The 19038-nt window shown below is 42.0% G+C and overlaps 1 protein-coding gene across 4 annotated transcripts in view; it reads left to right on the top strand.

The window, feature by feature from the left end:
- LOC126401870 (arf-GAP with Rho-GAP domain, ANK repeat and PH domain-containing protein 1-like) overlaps positions 1–19038 on the top strand; it is a 68042-nt gene that overhangs the window by 44783 nt on the left and 4221 nt on the right. For 3 of the 4 annotated variants that reach the window (XM_050063415.1, XM_050063408.1, XM_050063434.1), the window contains exons 15-33: positions 199–333; positions 501–636; positions 865–967; positions 1621–1813; positions 3895–3940; positions 4194–4357; positions 5793–6005; positions 7474–7579; positions 7669–7816; positions 8395–8478; positions 8634–8711; positions 8894–9011; positions 10826–10939; positions 11051–11196; positions 11287–11369; positions 12846–12905; positions 14983–15046; positions 16080–16238; positions 17882–17919. In XM_050063415.1, coding sequence (XP_049919372.1) covers positions 199–333; positions 501–636; positions 865–967; positions 1621–1813; positions 3895–3940; positions 4194–4357; positions 5793–6005; positions 7474–7579; positions 7669–7816; positions 8395–8478; positions 8634–8711; positions 8894–9011; positions 10826–10939; positions 11051–11196; positions 11287–11369; positions 12846–12905; positions 14983–15046; positions 16080–16238; positions 17882–17902 — 2171 coding nt within the window. In that variant the 3' untranslated portion in view covers positions 17903–17919. The remainder of the gene's footprint in view (positions 1–198; positions 334–500; positions 637–864; positions 968–1620; positions 1814–3894; positions 3941–4193; positions 4358–5792; positions 6006–7473; positions 7580–7668; positions 7817–8394; positions 8479–8633; positions 8712–8893; positions 9012–10825; positions 10940–11050; positions 11197–11286; positions 11370–12845; positions 12906–14982; positions 15047–16079; positions 16239–17881; positions 17920–19038) is intronic. The other variant, XM_050063424.1, reaches the window with a different exon arrangement.

Raw genomic sequence — 19038 nt, 5'->3', positions numbered from 1 at the left:
TTAAATTATGCTGTAAACCTGATACTGTCTATAATGTCTGGCTATGTGTGACAGTAGTACATTCCTAAATGTTGAATAACCAAACACACTTTCCTGTCATACCCAGGAGTGTTTGAGATGTATAACACTTTCCACTTAACTTCACCAGATGCACTGCTCCTTATTTTACGTTTCGTTTCTTTGTTTGTTCTCCCACAGAGCTACCACGGTCAGAGGTGGGAGGAGATATGGAGGCGATACATTACACACCACCATCTTGCGTGTCTCACAACGGCTTCCTGTTCAAGACTGCATCCATGGCTCGAGCTATCACGGAGCGCAAAGCCAGAGAGGGTACTATTCACAGACACCGTGCAACACTTACTTACCCTCCACCCTGAAGGAATATACAACACTTATAATGAGTACACTGTGTATTTGTGAAGCCATTCTCTAAACAAAGTCATGTAGAAGGTAAAAAATTGGCTTCACTGTAAATCTTTATGTGTCCCTCCATGCAGAGTTCAGTCGTCGCTGGTGCACGCTGAATGATGGCACCTTCAGCTACTATGAGAGTGACAAGAACTCGAATCCTAATGGAGCTCTGAAGGCTCCAGAGATAGTCTGTCTGGCTGTGGATGCACCTGAGAGACATGGGTACGCAAACACACACAGAACAAACTGATACATGTTCCCTTCCTTTTGCTTTCTGTATGAAATTACCATCACTATTTCAAACTGATATTATACACATAAGCTAAAACTGAATCACTGTGTTATTCAGAGTCGGCTATACACGTGAAGTATAACAATCGCCTGTCTAGACATATGAATTTATCTTTTTCCCTCTGTCTCCTTGTCTCCCAACCTCTCTTTAACCCTCAGGTACGACCACACCTTTGAACTCTACTCCGAGTCAGAGCGTCTCTATCTGTTCGGCACTGATGACCCAGACAGCCACAAGGAATGGGTCAAGTCTATTGCCAAGGTAACCACCGAATACATATTGGGGTCTAGAATCACAAATCCTTTTACCTTCTCCACAGATGGACCCTCACAGAATTGGCACAGTAATTGTTCATTTCTTGTAGTGAAGTCTGAGAGCTGTGATAAGTGGAAGGTGTTCAGTTCCAGCTCTGCTTACACTGGAAATGCTGCCTGCCTAGTGGTCAGGACAGAGCTAGCTAATGCTGACCTGTTTCCTGTGCCACATATTTTCCTCAGAACAGCACTTCTCGCAGCTGATGTAATTGTCAGCTGCGTGATGATGTGAAGTGAACGGTTACTTTAACTTCTGCTCTGCTGAAGCTGATGGATGTAGTGAAGTGTGTGATCACAAAACTCTTTTTATCTGTAAAACAGTGTGGACGATTGACTGAATAATGAAAAATTGCATCTATTGGCTGTTACTATGATAGATGGACAGCATATCCACGGCTCCTGCATGTCTAGCCACAAAGCAATGGCCCTACTATGAAGTATTGTGCAGGAGCTTTAACATCTTACATTTCTTCTAACAATTTCATTAGAATTGGTTTTCACACAGGGGTACAGACTGAAATAGTTAATCATCATCAAAAGAGAAGAGAAACAGTGATCAATGTGCATTTTAAAGCCACAATGTCCCTGTTTTATTTGTAGAGCTTTATCCCGGCCTCTGCGGAGCCCCTGCTGAGGTTGGCTTTTGAGCGGATCGGGCGGCTGAAGTGTAAAGACGGCTTGAACCTACAAACATCCAAGGTTGGCTGGTTTGCCCTGGTGGGCTCCACACTTCACGCCTACCTGGAGGACAGCCAGGGAGAAGAGATCCACCTCCGGAAGCTGAATGAACTCTGTGAGTTTTGCGTGTAAACTCATCCTGTTTCAACCCAGTATTTCTACACAGTCGCAGATGAAGATTAGGTTCCACAAATATCACTAGTATTATACTATTTGTAGAATTAAAGTGGTGGCTGGATTGTTTCCTAGCTAGGATTATTTCCAACTTGTGTGATCCAAATATTTCCAATAACTCCAGAGCGTTGTCCAAAAGTCAAAATTTATTGAAGATAATAAATGTAATGATTTCCAAAATTCACATCTAACAAATCTAACAAAATATTATGCTTTAATCCATATTTGTTGGCATTTGGCCTTTAAACAAACAATCTCACTGCGGCCACACAAAGGGAGGCACGCACCTGCACTATAGGGGCGGTCAGCAGTCTAACAGCACCATACTATTTCTATTGTATTTTTAAATTTGACCAGGGAGTCCCATTGAGATTAAACATCTCCTGTACGAGAGGGACCATGCCAAGGTGGCAGCCGTGCAAAAATCACAACATATTAAAACACAACATGTAAAACATGAGACACAGAATTCACAATGCAGAACGGCTATTTTACTTCTATTGAGGCCTCAAGAATTACAATCATCCCACATACCCCAAAGCCATTACTACACTGAACGCTGCACTGAAATCACACAGCCAGTAATATTTAATATTTATACTTACATCATGTGCAATAACTTTATTTATTTATTTATTTATTTTATGTGCAATAATTTTAACTTATTTTATGTTCCTGGCATATGTTGGCACTGCTTGTGTGTGTGTGCATGCGTGTGTGTGCATTCAGAGTATGAATGAATGATATCTTATCCCCTCCTTGATTATTTACTTATTACTTTTATAATGAGTTCTATTTTTATTATGTGCATTGAATTTCATTTTATTTATTCACAATGACAATAAAAGGAATTGAATTGAATTAAAGACATTTTATCTCATAAAAAGTAAAACCAACTCATTTAATCTGATGAATCACTTACCGGTAATTCAAATTAAGGATTTTATTTGAGGATTTTTTATTTAGAGGGATGGGATGACGTCGTAAAATATGACAGTAGACATTTAAAGCTTCGTTTGAAAACCTCGATCAAAGCTTTGAATGTGAAAAAAGGATTTAAAGGGATAGTGCACCCAAAAATGAAAATTCAGCCATTATCTACTCACCCATATGCCGAGGGAGACTCAGGTGAAGTTTTAGAGTCCTCGCATCCCTTGCGGAGATCCCAGGGGAGAGGGGGTAGCAGCACGACTGCACACCTAATGGCTGACGGCGCCCCAGATTCAAACATCCAAAAACACATAATTGAAACCACAAAATATCTCCATACTGCTCGTCCGTAGTGATCCAAGTGTCCTGAAGCTCCGACATAACAAATTGTTTGGAAAAAAGCGTCATTTGAACTCTGTTTTTTAGCCTCATGTAGCCTGTAGCTTGCGCGAGACCTGCGAAAGCACGTGAACACACATGAAGGCGGTGCCCATGTCTCACGGTCTCGTGCAAGCGCGCACACATGAGCTCGGTGTACAGAGAGGCAGTTAGAGCTGCAGGCTACAATGAGGCTAAAAACAGAGTTCAAATGACGTTTTTCCAAACAACTTTTTATGTCGGGGCTTCAAGACACTTGGATCACTACGGGCGAGCAGTATGGAGATATTTTGTGGTTTCAATTATGTGTTTTTGGACGTTTCAATCTGGGGCGCCGTAAGCCTCCATTAGGTGTGCAGTTGTGTTGCTACCCCCTCTCCCCTTGGATCTCCGCAAGTGATGTGAGGACTCTAAAACTTCACCTGAGCCTCCCTCGGTATATGGGTGAGTAGATAATGGCTGAATTTTCATTTTTGGGTGCACTGTCCCTTTAATACAACCCTAATAGATACACACACAATCTGCACTTTTACTTCTTATGTACTGTACTGCAGAGTGATGATTGACAGAACAGTCCTTTAGAAAGAAAACTTAAATAAACATATCAGTATAAAATGCAGTAGTTTTAAACACATGCACATGCTGTGAAGTTCACTCTGTTTAAAAGCATTGCTATCTGGAATAATATGATCACTATGCTTTTTTGATTTACAGCAATTCAACAAGAGAATGAGGTGCTGGTCCTGGTGGAGAGAGGCAGGTGAGAGGGGAGATGGGTTGCAGATTGTTTGGTATAGTGGTGATGCTAAAGGGGAAAATTAATGTTTGCTTCTGTGTTTGACTTCTTACCTGTCCTACAGTGTCCAGCCACTTTAAACAGTGTACAATCAATAGAATAGTAATGTGTATCTTTCAAAATGTGATCTGCATTTTCTCCATTACTCCCATGCCCTTTTCCCATCTCTTCTTCTCATGTTGAATCTTATCGTCCCTTCTCCCCTGTCTTTATCCAGAACTCTGTACATAGAGGGAGAGAGGAAGTTGGATTTTGTCGGCTGGTGCGGGGCCATCCAGGCGGCAGCGGGGAGTGGAGGAGACACACTGAGCCAGCAGCAGCTGACAGAGACAGACATACCTATCATAGTGCACAGCTGCATCGGCTACATCACACAGTGTGGTGAGAGACATCAACACTGACAGGGACATAAATGCATTTAAAGGGTCACGCATTTCTTCAGTCACACAGTGTGTCCACATACAAAGGCTCCTTATCTCTGCCACACATATATGCCTGCATTTACATCACGGGAGTCTTTATACTGGTACATAGTCTACTTTCTTTATTGCCGTTACTGTGTGCACACTTGGCACTTTCTGTGTGTGTGTCCTCATGTGACGATAATAGCAGGACCTCTGGCTCTGCAGAGACCCACAGGCCGCAACACAACAAAACAACTCAGTTCCGCCGTCATTTCTCCCACAGTGCTGCTTATCTTTCCCTCTGTTTTGGATTCTTTTCCTTACTTTCTCACTCTTCGTCCTTTGTCTTCCTCCCACTGGCACCAGCTGACCTGCGGTCTTTCACTCTGACTTGTTTTCTCTCTCCTTTCTGTCAACCCCTCTTCTCTCCATTTGATCTCTCTTTTCCTCCTTTCACTCCTACAGTTCCCTCCATTTGCTGTACGCACTTGTGTGTTTCCACATACTGTATGTGTAAGTGTGTGTGTGTGTGTGTGTGTGTGTGTGGGTGGGAGGCTTCATTTTGCTGATATCGCCTACTTTCCTGTCTGGGATGTTAATCCCTTTGGTCAGCTTTCTGGGAAACCAGGGCAGAACTGTCCTCGTTTTTGCCTTCATGTACTGGCAGTGGTCATCTACCATGACACAACATTAAGCGTAACCATCCTTTATGTTGTGATCAGGTTCTTTTTTAACCTTTCATCTAAGTAAACTGAATTCCTCTGGGTGTTTGGAGCCATATGAGGACCTGTAGGCCCTTGACCTGGAATTTCTGGTCCTGACGAGTGATTAAAGTGTGTCATAAAGGAACCACATTGTGATTAGGACTCAGTTGAGAAATCTGGCACACTTGGTTGGAACAGGATTTTAATCCTGACTCAGTGCTACAGAACAACAGGGCCAGAAGCCCTCTAGTGGGCATAACATGCACTGAGTCATTTAAAAAGTGTGTCACATCCAGGACATATTTTTTCTACTTTAACAAGAAATTGCACACAGTGGAGAAAATTGTAAGCATGTTGCTGTTCTGGCCCCACCACAGTGATGTCACAGCAGATATATTTTGCTGATTTGCTGTATTTTGACTGACTGATGATGGATTACACATTCTTTGGCGTTGCTGACTGGCAGCATGCTTCAGAGTTTTAGCCTTTGGAGAACAATGCAGCAGCAGCAGCGTTTTGCTCATGAAACAATTTATAAGAACACAATCATAGGACACAAAATCAAATAGCCACTCATTGATCCTCTTAACACCCCATCTCCAAAATAGGTCTAGTTTTGAGGTGCAATATATTGCACCTTTTTTACACATTGGCATTTTTAATTCTCATCATTTCAGTTGACAGTTCTGAATCTACACTTTTTCCTAGGCTTGACCTCTGAGGGAATATATCGTAAGAGTGGCGTGAACTCCCGTGTGGCAGCGCTTTTGGAGAGATTCCGCCGTGACGCTCGCAGTCTTCGCCTGAAGGAAGGAGAGCACCAGGTAGACGACGTCTCCAACACACTCAAGCGCTTCTTCAGGGAGTTGGAAGAGGGACTGTTCACGTCGCAGGATGCCAGCACCTGGCTCAGTACCACTGGTAAGATTTACATGACAGTTGTTGTGCCCTGCTGAACAGTCAAGCTGTGATTTAAGGGCCAGTTCACTCAAATCACAAAAAACAGGGTTTTCTGCTTACACCGTGGGGTATCCAGCCGTACACATGACGTACAAGAGTTTTGTTTTTAATTTGTGAAGTTTAGAGATACTGTGAGACTTCTGATGCCACTCCAGTACACTGGAGGTGAATAAAATCACCTGACCTTACAATTAACAGTTTTAACAGTTTAGGCACTATTTTATGCCACAGAAGTAATCCCAATGGACTCATGCTGTATTGGTGTGGCAAGAGAAGCGTCAATGACTGATGTCTCAAAACCTTTGAATGGACAGTTCACCCCAAAATCAAAGTTTTATTATTATTTTTCCTTTTACCTGTAGTGCTATTTATCCACAGACCTTGTTGTGAGCAGTTTCATGTAGGAACTATTTTCTTTACAATGAACCACATCCACCAAATGTGTCACCACATACAAGGAAGCATGAATCTACTGCTAACTCCCCTAGCACCACAGAGCTAGCTAGCATTAGAGCTCAGCTGAGGAGGAGACATTTAATGCTTATATCTCGCACTGTGAAGGCATGAGCCTCTAATCCCTGAGTAGATGCACGCTTCCTTCTGCGACGCGATAAGGTCAATGGGTTTAGTTCTGTAGAAAGAAAATAGTTCCTACATGAAACTGCCTTACAATAAGTTCTGTGGATTATCTTGACCTTAACCGGGTCATGACTTCTGGAAAGAGACATTGCTGTTGATTTTTTCAAATATATTTTTTTGGCACTTTGAGCCCCACAAGTGCTATCTAGTTCCATTAAGACATCTCTACAGAGGATATCTCCAACACTCTGCAACTCACACCAAAACATTCTAGACTGATAAATAGCACTACAGGTAAGATAAAAAAATATTTTAGGGTGAACTGTCAGTTTGAGGGCAGTTAAAGAAGGAAACAACTGTGGAAAAGTGTTTTCACATCAAGAGATTTAGGAGAAGTTTAGTCAAACTCTGGAATATTTACAGTAGAAAGTACACTGAAAACATAATGGAGGCCAAATGATCTCAGTTGCCACATCAGTTTGCCAGAGAGGCTACATACTCCATACTCCATACATCAACTGATTCACAAGCATTTGTGTCAGAGTGCTACAGTAAATCTTTATCAGGAGCTTGTCACTTTTAACTCTGCTTTGAATCTCATCTTCCGTTTCTGTCTGTCTTTTTTCCTTCTTTCTCTCTCGTTTTATTTGTCTTCATTTTTATATCTCTATCCCCCTTTCACTGATACTTTCTTCTCCATCTCTCTCTTTCCTTTTTGTTCTGACACTCTCATCTTGTGCTTTCCATCTTTCCCTCTTACACCTCCTGACATTTTCTGCGATCCTGCTTCTCTTTATATTCCCTCTGCATTCATCATTTTCTCTAACCCTCTCCTTCTCGTCTACTCCAGCCATTCAGGATGAAAGCAAGAAAATCTCCCAGTACCAGCTGCTGTTTAACAGACTGCCTCGTGTCAACAAGGCTACACTACAAGCCCTTATCAACCATCTTTACTGGTGAGAAACACGCACATTAAAATCCTCCTGTATCTCCGTACACGTTTGTGTGCATGTGCCCATGTGTGTTTGTCCTGCATGTGTTTCAGCGTGCAGCGTTTTTCTGAGCTGAACCAGATGAACCTCCATAACCTGGCCATAGTGTTCGGTCCCACACTGTTCCAGGCCGATGGGAAGGACTTCACCGCTGGCCGCGCTATAGAGGACCTCATACAGCACTACACACTCATCTTTGAGGTCAGACTCACTGCTCACTGTTATAGAGGGGTGACGGGAGGGCAAAACATTTTGTTCTGGAAGCTGATGCATTGATCTTAAGTGATGTCGTCTGAAAACACAACGTGCATTGCTCTAAAAGGTTGAGATGTCAAAGAATGTGGCATCTTACATTGGCTGCAAGATTAAGCTCCTGAAAAGCAGAACAGATTCCAGCGCTGCTATTTTATTTTTCATTTTTTTTGTGGTGATAAGTTTATGTTCTTACTGTGCTTGTTGTTTTTACAGAAAATTCAATAGAGAACAAGATGGGAAAAGCAGAAGGAAGTTAGGAAGAGAGTCAGGAAATACATAATGATAGGATTGCCTCTCGTAAGCTTACGATGAAATCCCTGCGGCTATTGTCAAAATGTAAAAACAACAGCCCGACAACAGAAAGCCTACGAGCAAGTAAATAAAGAGGTTTGAGCTGCCGGTGGGGGTTTCTGCTAGAGATCTTAAGATTGGCGTGATCCTGTAATTAAAGTATTAACTGTTTGTCAGTTGATAAATGATTTACTGTTGAGTGAGTGACTGAATGTAATCTTACTTGTTTGCAGGTGGATGAGCAGCAGCTCAAGAAGCAACTGGAAGAGATCACTGTTATCATCCAAGTGCGAGAGAAACTCAACACAAAGTTTCCTGTGAGTCACACAAAACACCCGTCGGTGTTGTTGCACACCTGCATGCACATGTACGCTGCAGTTGGACACCTATGCATGCTGTTATTTGTTTCCTTAAGTTGTTGTCTTTCTGTGTGACCTTTTCTGTGTGCATTTGTGCGTGCTGGACACATCAGAGTACTGAACCTGGAGGACACTTCATCTGTACAGTGTACCTGGAGGAAAAGAAGGACACAGCAGAGCAACATGTCAAGGTGACCCAGACTTCACCAAATGACACAATGTTACTTACATTTCACACTTTTGGTGCCCAGTAGTTTCTTGTGTGGCACAGGGAAAAACAGCTGGCTACATTAGTATGATGCTACACTGTCGCCCTTTACTAAGAAGTGAGGAGCGTGAAACTCCAGAGTAACTGTGTAACTTCTTCCCTCAGATCCCTGGCTCTATGACAGCAGCAGAGCTGACCTGTGAGGTCCTGGACCGGCGTAACATCGCAGTTAAAGACAAAGAGTACTGGAATTGCTGGGAGGTCAGCGACAAGGAGGAAATGGGTGAGTAAGATGAGGAGACGGACAGAGAAGGCACAGTAGCTGACAAAAACCTAACCTTTTTGTGCTTTTAATTTTGACGCATGTGATGATTTTTTTATTTTAATTTTATTTGCAAACACATAAAAGAGCATAAAATACAGATAATGAAAAATAAGAAATGTGTCAGTAGAGGTCAAGAAGCCACAGGCTTCTAAAACGGACCTCCCATAAACTTAGGACAAAAATAAAATTACCAAAAAAAGAGGAAAAAAGATATAAAAACTAACACAATTAAGAAAAACACAACAAAGATAAATGACAGCAAGAGGATAACAAGCTCTTAATAACGTGAACTTTGGCATTCCATACCGGTACACCACGATATCTATAGGAGTACAGGCCATGTTTTGTTGTGTAAAAAGGAGGGTGGAGATGATCCACCTGTCACATTATAGGAATGCATTTGGGAATAAAATTTAAAGTAGTTGCTAAAGGATGATGGTAGAGAAGAAGGCAGGAACATATACTTATTTATAAACACAGTTGGAGTTGGAGAAAGAAGCCAATCTTACAAATTGCTTTTGCAGCTAATAAAGTGTGAGGGAATTTCTACAATTTTGGCACAAGCATCCAACTGGACTCAAGTATGAACTGATTAGAATCTGGTGAGTTCAAGGTCACTGTGACCTAACAAAACATGTTTTTGGCCATAACTCAAGAATTCAGATGCTAATCGTGATGACATTTCACACAAATGTCTAAAGGTCAAAGGTTAGCTTCACTGTGACATCATAATGCTCTGCAAAAACACTTTTCTGGACATCATTCAACATTATAACTCAGAAACAGAAGGGAGACATTTGGTTAGATACTGAATTGGTGACACCAATCTTGGGTTCCCACATTGAATCTATAGATCCTCAGTGCTGCCGGGGGGAAGATGTGTGCGAAGCATCCATGTTTTTACAGACATAGATGTAAACTTTAAGTGCAATTTGATTGGTTTGCAGAGGGATACAACTGCAAGGTGGTGATTCTAGTTACAAATAAGATTATCATGTTGTTATTGTGAATTTATCGCCATAGATATGTCTTGAATACAGCTCTTTTGGTTAGGAAAGCAACAGTGGTCACTTTGGAAATTTTCGTTAAGATAAAAAAAAGGCCCAGAGCGACCCAAAAACAATGACTCAAAGCTTGTGAAGGGCTCTCCGCTCAACCTGCAGCATGACCTACTGAAAGTGACACACAAATTCCAGAGGCGAGAAGATCATTCTGGGCAATGTGACTGTGTGTCGTGGTTTGTTTTGAGCCTGGTATGTGGGCCATCTGGTTCCCCACCGGGAAGCCTGTAGGTTGCTTATTGAATGCCAGTAACACTCAACTGATCTGGCAGATTTCCCATCACTGGCCGGAAAACCAACCCGCTGATTACAGGGGTATATTGGAGAATTATGCTGCGAAAAGGAAGACTATTAGAAATAGTATGATTACAAGAAGACATGGAGGAAAATTTCTGTCCGTCACTTGTTCAGTACAGACATAACAAAAGACATAACAAAAGATAGTTTTGAGTTTGGTATGTAGGCGTGCAAGCAGAAACTGTTCATAAAGATGTGAAGTACCATCGTTGTGTGCCATATCTGTATTCCATTGTCTGCTAAAATAGAAACAAAAACATTTTTTCATAGCTACAAAAAACAACATGCACTGTTTATTTTTGCGTCAAGAGCTCAGCCTGTTTGTCTGAGAAATGATCATGTAAACAGATGATTTGAGGACACTTTGGATTTTCTTATATCACCCTTTGTTTTACATCCCTCTGCTTCCCTCAGAACGTCCACTGCACTATCAGGAGCGAGTCTTACCCATCCTCCACTCCTTTGGCACAGACTCCCATCTGCTCATCAAGAAACACCTCGCCATGGAGGCGATGATGGTTTACCTGGGTAAACACACACTCACAAATCAACTGCTAACAAAATGATTCTCTCTAAAACATTGTGCTGTTAGTCCTCTACATGTCCTCTATCTTTATAATCTCTCATTTTGCCCTGCAGCCAGTAAAGTGGATGTATCCAAACACGGGATGATGAAATTCAGAGAAGAGCGAAGCATCTTGGGATTGGGACTGTCCTCTGGAAGTTTCCACGACCGATATTTCATCCTCAACTCCAGCTCTCTGAGAATGTACAAGGAAGTCAGAGTAAGAGTGAGAGATTTACAGGAAACAAATTTCTCATTTCATGTTGTCACATTCCTTCATAGGCTGTTTCTGTCTCTCTCCGTCTGTCAGAGTAACCGTCCGGAACGTGACTGGCAAGTGAAAAACCTAAAGGTCTACCTGGGCATTAAGAAGAAAGTCCGCCCTCCTACATGGTGAGAATATGCAGTGTGGCACTGATGTGACTTTGTATCCTCCTCACGTCTACTGACTGACAAACAACAGGTGGCTGCTCTGAATTGCGAGAGCTGTAAAAACAACCATTGTCGGAATGTTATATTTGCTGTAATGGAAAAGCCGGGACTTTAGCCGCTGGCACCTGCCTGTCAAACAGAAAAACTGCCAGCTCCCTGTCACAATGCTCACCAGTGGAAGTGGAAGTGAAAGGCAGCCCCAAATTCACTCTTATTTTAGAATAAGCTCTGTCCACTTGGTGTTTTGCCTCACTATATTTGCGTCATGTGGCACTGTGTCTGCCATTTTCATAGCTTCCTATTGGATGTGTGCTGCCACCACCTTGTCACTACCTTTTCATCAAGTCCAGACCTCACCTGCACAGTTATTGGCTGGGTGCTACATAACACTGCCCAAAAGTTGCAGCCTATAAAGAAGAAAATAAGAAAATACACTGCCACACATTTCTTTTGGGTCGTATGTAAGAGGGATTACTTCTGTATGAGTCTATACATTGTCGGAAAATTCTAGGCCCAGTTGTTCAACGAGTTAAATCCAGAAAAGAATGATGTGGATTTGGAAATCCCATGTTTTGCTAACCGGGATCAGATGAGCCAACTTACTTTTGTGCCAGTCTTTGAAGGCAACATTTGATTGGATTATCCTAATCCAGATACTAACTTTTCAAGTGACCAAATCCAGATAAGCAGTGCCCTAAATAGGACCACACGTCACAATTTAGGCTACTAGCTCTGTCAAGAATCACAGGTAGAAAAGCCAGCATGAGGTCACCTGAAGTGTTTTTATTCGAAGAGACAGAAACCTGCATAGGGAATGCTGTTGTTAGAGACTAATTTTGACTGTGTCATTGTATTTAATATAAAGTGATAAATTAAAATTAACATTTAAGCAATAACTTCAAAGATTTACATTTAAATATATGTCTGATAAGCTACTGTCCATCACCGAATGAGGTAACAAGATGGTGCCTGTGGCCTACTGATAGCCTAGTCACATTACTTCTGAACAGTTTGGCCCTGTATAGTATAGTATACCTTTAAATCAAACATGGGTTGCACATAAATGCTAGAAATATTTCAAAGAACATTTATCAATAGAGAAGAATCACAAACTTTAGGATATTTGATGTATTTTTAATGGACTTATTTAATTTAACTGTCTTCTTCTTTCAGAATTAATCAGAGGCTGACAGAAATGTCTGTTACAACACTCACTTTTCAGCATAATCACTTAAAGGAATAATCAATGACTTAACTTAAATAATTCATGTTCCAATTTTGGGTGCATTTGCCTCATCTGGAAAAGCTCATTGGGACCTGTAAACCAGTGACCACCAGGGGGCAGACTGAGCACAAGAATCACAGGCACTAGGACATTCATAATTGTACTGATGTTGAACTAATTACATCTTTCTTTCTGTGTGTGTGTGTGTCCAGTTGGGGCCTGACAGTCGTGTATGAGAGTAAGAAACAAGAGAAGCCAGAGAGGCAGCAGTGGTGAGTGGATGTCCAGTTCTGTATGTATCACATTTCGACCCCATATATACAATATGCAGCTGTCAGCCTGGAGCACTTACAGCTCAGACCAGTCCTGCTCATGCTGTCGGTTTCCACGAGCACACACATTTTATTCCAAGCTTTAACTTTCATTTGTCTGTATTACACCCTTGTGTCACTCGGTATGGTGAATAGAACTGAAGAATATGAGTTTTTCCCTTTAAGAAATGTAATTCCTGCTGTACTTTTTGAAACATCATACTCTTCTACAACCCTGCTGCAGCTTTTAATGTCTCTGCAGCAGTACGCAGCCTTCAATGCAAACTTATTCAGTTGCTCTGTCACGTCTGCTGTCCTTATGTTTAGCAGGCACTTTAATTTTCCCCTTAGTGGCAGTATGATCACACTTGTGATGTGCATGTAAACATAAGCAACGTTAGAAAAAGCTCACGGTTGTATCTGTAGGCAGAGAAAACAGGTCAGATCCCTGTGTGAGAGTGCTGAGAAGGAGGCATATGAAAGGTCGGCTCCACCCAGGAGGGAAACACACATGAGCACACCTGTAACCATGCCTCTATTCTAATCTGTTCACATACATTCCTCTGCGTGTGCTTCTGCGACGAATACGCGTGTACACCCGTGTGCATGCTCTGTGTGTGTCCATGTGTTCGTGTTACAGTGGGCTCTACTCTGTCAGCAGCACTAGACATCAGCACTGTTGTAATGGGAGTGCTGTTCTCGTCACGCTGTAGGCAGTATCATCCCTTGGTTACGCTCCATTGCCATGTCGCTCACAGCAAAAAACACACACCTGAAAGGAAGGGGAGCGAAAGTGGGGGGGATGTGCAAGGAAGATAAAGAAGTCAGGGGGAGGGAGGGGAGAGAAGAGAGGCAAAGTGTCACGCTGAAGAGGAGAAACTGTAAACTAAGTAAGAAATTTTGCATTTACTGTAGGTGAAAGAAAACTTAGCGAGGAGAGGAGGGAGGTTAGAGATACAGCAGGAAGTGGAATAATGGGAAAATTAATGGATGAGGAGGTGCCCATGTGGCTCCCAATCTCACTTACCCACCTGCACTTAATGTCGCTTTAGTCTTATCCATCCCCTCGAAACTCTCCAACACTTGTTAATTTTATCAGCATACTCTTGCAGGCGATGTACTTAAGCTACTTTTCAGAATATTATGTAAATTTCATTCAGTGTCTTTATGGATGATGATAAATGAGCAGCATTTATTCTTCTGCAGGTGATAAATGTTTGAGATTACTGGCCCAGTTAATTGCATAGAAAGTAATACACCACTGGAGGTATGCGTGAGAGTGACTGTCCTGTTTTGAATCCCAGCAAGCACTAATGAGCTCCACTGGCCTTAATGATGCAAACTAGGGAGAGGGAGGAGCTCTGTGTATATGTGTGTGTGTGTGTGTGTGTGTGTGTGTGTGTGTGTGTGTGTGTGTGTGTGAGAGGTGTTTTAGCACGTGTGCTCAATCTCTTGACTGTAGCTAAATGTATGTCTTTGATGCGTACCATACTGTATCTCGTTCAGTGCTCAAGTCTGTGTCAGTGATTTGTTGTGTCTCAGTGGAGGACGCTTGAATAATTGTTGTAGTCTAAATCTGTGCTCATAACAATAATAATTGTATAAATAAAGCCTATTTATTCAGCAGCACAGCATGGATGATGACTCGGAGGGCTTTGTGACGGCAACCTGAGTGGCATAAAATATGTCCACACACACACACAGACGTTACTACAGATACACTTTTCACGGACACAGGCACACACACACTCTGAGTGCTGAAGGTCCTAATCAACGTTTCTCTTTGGTGGGAGTTTAAATTAGGAATCACACTCAGTGTTTACGCTCACGGCGCTGCCAACGGGCGCCATAAGAGAGAATATGTCAATTTCAGTTAATATCTTTGACTGCCTCCTTCTCTTTCTTCTGGTTCTTTATCCGAACTTCCCTCAGTCGCTGAATGCCTTCTGACTTCCAGACCACATACACACACACACACACACCACCTCCTGATTTTTATCACACTGTCTCCCTCACTTTATCACTCCTCTATTTGCAGGTATCTCTGCTGTGACACCCAGTCAGAAATGAGGGAGTGGTATGCTACTTTTCTCAGTATCCAGGTGCGATCTCTCTCTCTCTCTCTCTCTTTCTCTCTCTCTCTCACACACACACACACACACAAAAAAACAACACGTTGATGGGCTTTAATATGCATAATTTACCAACATTCTGTGACTCTGCTGTTTGCTATAATTAAATAGTTTTGTGTCATATTTGCTGAAACTGTCACTATATTCTTAAAGACATACAGCAGGCAGACAGTCTGTGAAAAAACATCATGTCCCTCCTCTTCCTACTGATCCTAATGGCATTTGGTAGAATCAGACCGCAGCGAGACAGCAACAACCAATCACAGCAACACAGCTGTCAGTCATGTCGGTCACTGCTTTTGTACAATCAAACTGTCAAACTTGGCAGCTCTGATCAAATATTAATCAAGATTCTGCTACTGCATTTCCTATATCTCACCACAAATGTTTCAGAAACATATTTTAGTGCACTGTTTAGCTGTAAAATGAGAGTTTGTTACCCAAGCATTGCCCACTACCCAGACCAGCTTTCTCATTTTACAGCCAAACAGTCACTAAATATGTTTCTGAAAACATTTGAGGCAAGAAAAAGGCAAAGCAGTTACAGAATCTTGATTCATATTTGATCAGTGCTGCCTAGTTTGACAGTTTGACTGCAGTTCACCAACAGTGACTGACATTATAGACAGCTGCGTTGAAGACTCCTCGGCTCTGATTGGTTGTTTTTGTTTACATGCAGTCAGACCATTTGAAGCTCGACACTGCGATAGAGTATGCAGGGGAATATGATTTTTTTTACATAGATTATGTGTCTCATTTATTGCTGTGAGAATACAGAGACAGTTTCAGCAAATATGAAAATGAAAGGTATAAAAGTTTCTAACTGCAGCTTTAAGGCTTATAAAACACACACTGCACTATTGGATGCAGTACACTTAAACAGGACCATTTAAATGGCACGTAACATGCTTTAAAATCTTTTCCTAAACCTGCTGTTTGTAATGAAGTCATGTAAATTCTCTCCTTGCTCCCTCTTTCCATCTCCACCTTCTTCTCAATAAAGTACGATGGCAACGTGTGGCCTCAGGACGGACTCCAGCAGACACGAGTGAGCCGTGCGTTGCCGGATACACGTCATGGTAATGTGTCTCTGATACCGCTGCGTGGCAGTGAGAATGAGATGCGGAACAGCGTGGCCGCTTTCAGCCAAGACCCGCTTGCTGTGAGTGAACTTACCAATCACTGGGACTGATCTCAGTCAAAGCAGGACAGGAAGCTTTATCTAAAACTCCTGGCCAATCAGAGACACTCATGCTGAACAGGTGGTCTAGACCCTTAACCCTGAACCTTTAGCGAAGAGGTGAACAAATTTGCACTGACTGTGTGCTAGTTGTGTAACGTGTACTTTGGTGGACAGAAGTTTATTCAGAATTTTACCCAGTTAAATTTTTTAGGATCTATGATTGGGCATGAAAAACTTTGTCTTTTCTTTTGTTATTTACTCCACCAAAAGGAGGGCAGGAGTTGGGGGTTAACACCTGAGCAGAATCAGTCATCTCTGTTCCATGATTCAACTGTGATTTAACCATCATGACAGGATCTGGGTTCTTAAACTGTGTGTTTTGACCAAAAATAGTCTCCAGGGTGTGTGTTTTCACAAGCTGAGATTCCAGGACAAGAGAATAAATCCTTAGTTTGTGTCTGGGTCTAAAAATGTTTAAGAATCCAGATGACGTGAAGAGGAGTAGACCACAGCATCTTCATATTGTAGGAGGTTTGGACCGAACCGACAGAGGGGAGAGACATTCTGGTGAAGCTCTGCCAAAACAGTGCTTCAAAATACCAAGGAGAGAACAGAAACAAGGAACAACACAACTCGTGCTTGCAGGCAGGCTATGGCGAATATGTTATAACACTGTGTTTGACAGCGCTGCTGCCGTATCAGCTCCCATAGCTGTACACTTGGCAAGAGTTTGACAAACATCATCACTGCTGGTTTGTTGGACTACTTTTCAAGCGCACTGACATTAAACCAGTTCAACAGCATCAGTATCACCCTCTCCATCTGTCTGCTTATTTCCATAGAAAAACTGAGTGCAGCCATCCAACATAATTCACTGTGCACTCAGTTGTGGTATTGGTCCAAATGTCCACAGTCTGATGATGCAGTTGTCTCCTCCCGCAGTTTCTATAGCCATCACATGCCTCTCATTAGTTTGCTGCAGACTGCAGCAGCACATAAGAATTCAACTCAGACTGCCGTTGCTTCCATCGGCATGAACAGGATTCTAGGGTTGTTTTGCCTTCCAGATATTTTCTATTGATCCTCGTCTTTTCAGTGTATTGACTGGATAAAAAATTTTGTTGAGAGTGTGAGAGGAGGTGTGATTGCTTTGGTGATGGGACGGCAGCACAAGCTGGGTTTATGCAGGATGTTTTTGAATGTGGGGGTGGAGGAGAGAGATTCGCAGCATATTGATGTGTCCGATTTTCAACGTGCAGTGAAAGAGTAAATATGGAACACTGACCGTGTGTGTGTGTGTGTGTGTGTGTGAGGATGGTTGGATGCCCCTGATTATGCCTCTCAAGGTGAATCCAATGATGTTTGCTGTGACTTTCTGAATGCTGATATCACAGATTCAGCACATCTCTTTTCTCTCACACGCCAACAAGCGTTCTTCACACTTCTCTCGCAGTTTACACATACCATCACCACCTGCCTGCCTCTGAATCTCTTCCTCCCGACATTCCCCTTCTGTCTTCAGTCCATCACTGTCTTCACCTCCCTCTATTCCCACACCTCCCAGTTCCCCCATCTGTCCCTCTCCCTCCCTGTCGTAACCCCTCTGTTTGTTTATCTTTCAGCTCTTTAGAGATGTTCGATAATGGTCGCTGCAAGAAAGGTAAGACAGTTAAAGGTGGATAATACAATAATAAGTTATTGATGTGTCATTTTCAAATGAAATGCTTTTTGATGTATATGTGAGGGATGTTTTCTGTAGTCTGTCTGTGTAAGCTACATTAAGCTCATTGATCGGTGCTAACTTCAGTCTTCAGTGAAAATAGCAGTGCTTAATTACAGCTATTTTCTATTTATGATTACTGATGATGTGGTCCCTCTGTTCACACTGTGAATAGTATATAGTGTTGAAACAACTGGTGAGCAACAAAAAATTAATCGTTTTTGCTAATTGAATAATTGTTTATATCATTTATCAAGCAAGAAAGTCCCAAAATTAGCTTGTTCCGTCTTCTTAAATGTGAGCACGTGCTGCTTGTCTCATATCTTTCGGGTTTTGAGCTGTCAGTCTCACAAAGCAAGCAATTTGAAGTCCCCCTCCACTCCAAATAGTGTTTTTCTTATATTTATGTCCCCTAAAATGTCTGACCTTGACTGTACTGATTTGTATCTGTGCAAAAAGATTCAAACATGTCCCTGTCAAGCTAGATTAGGTACGTCACTAATACGAAAGCCAATCGTCTAATTCAAGAAGCACATATCGACGGGGAACAGACGTCGACACAGCACTTGCAAGGAAACCTGAAACCTCAAGCTCAGAGCGGACTCGTCAGTGCAGAGAGTAGGGCTGGGCGATATGTCCTGAAAATTATATCAATGATGCAAAAAAGTTGTAGTGGTGACTGTTTTTTCTTTTTCAGAAAATATTTACACAACAAGATTATTCAATAATCATCAGCAATGTGGATGTATCGGCTAAGTGGGTTTAGGCAAGCCTTAAAACAAAAAGAAAATGTGTTAAGTTGATACATTTACATCACTTTACTGTAATTCAGACTTTAACACGAGGGAAGAAACAACATTTATGTCATTTCATGATACTACGATATCCAAAATGTGGGACAATATACAGTATATACCATCTTAAAGGGAAATTTCGGTTTATTTCAACCCGTCTCCTATCGTCCTAAATTTGTTTCAAGTCACTAGTCACATAGAAATAATAGTTAGCATGTTAGCCGTTAGCCTAGATACAGCTGTAGCGTCAGACCTGTTAAAACGT

This window comes from Epinephelus moara, chromosome 2 (genome assembly GCF_006386435.1).
Source record: "Epinephelus moara isolate mb chromosome 2, YSFRI_EMoa_1.0, whole genome shotgun sequence".
Lineage (NCBI taxonomy): Eukaryota > Metazoa > Chordata > Actinopteri > Perciformes > Serranidae > Epinephelus > Epinephelus moara.
The sequence above is the reverse complement of the archived record's forward strand: the minus strand, read 5'-3'. Positions and strand labels throughout refer to the sequence as shown.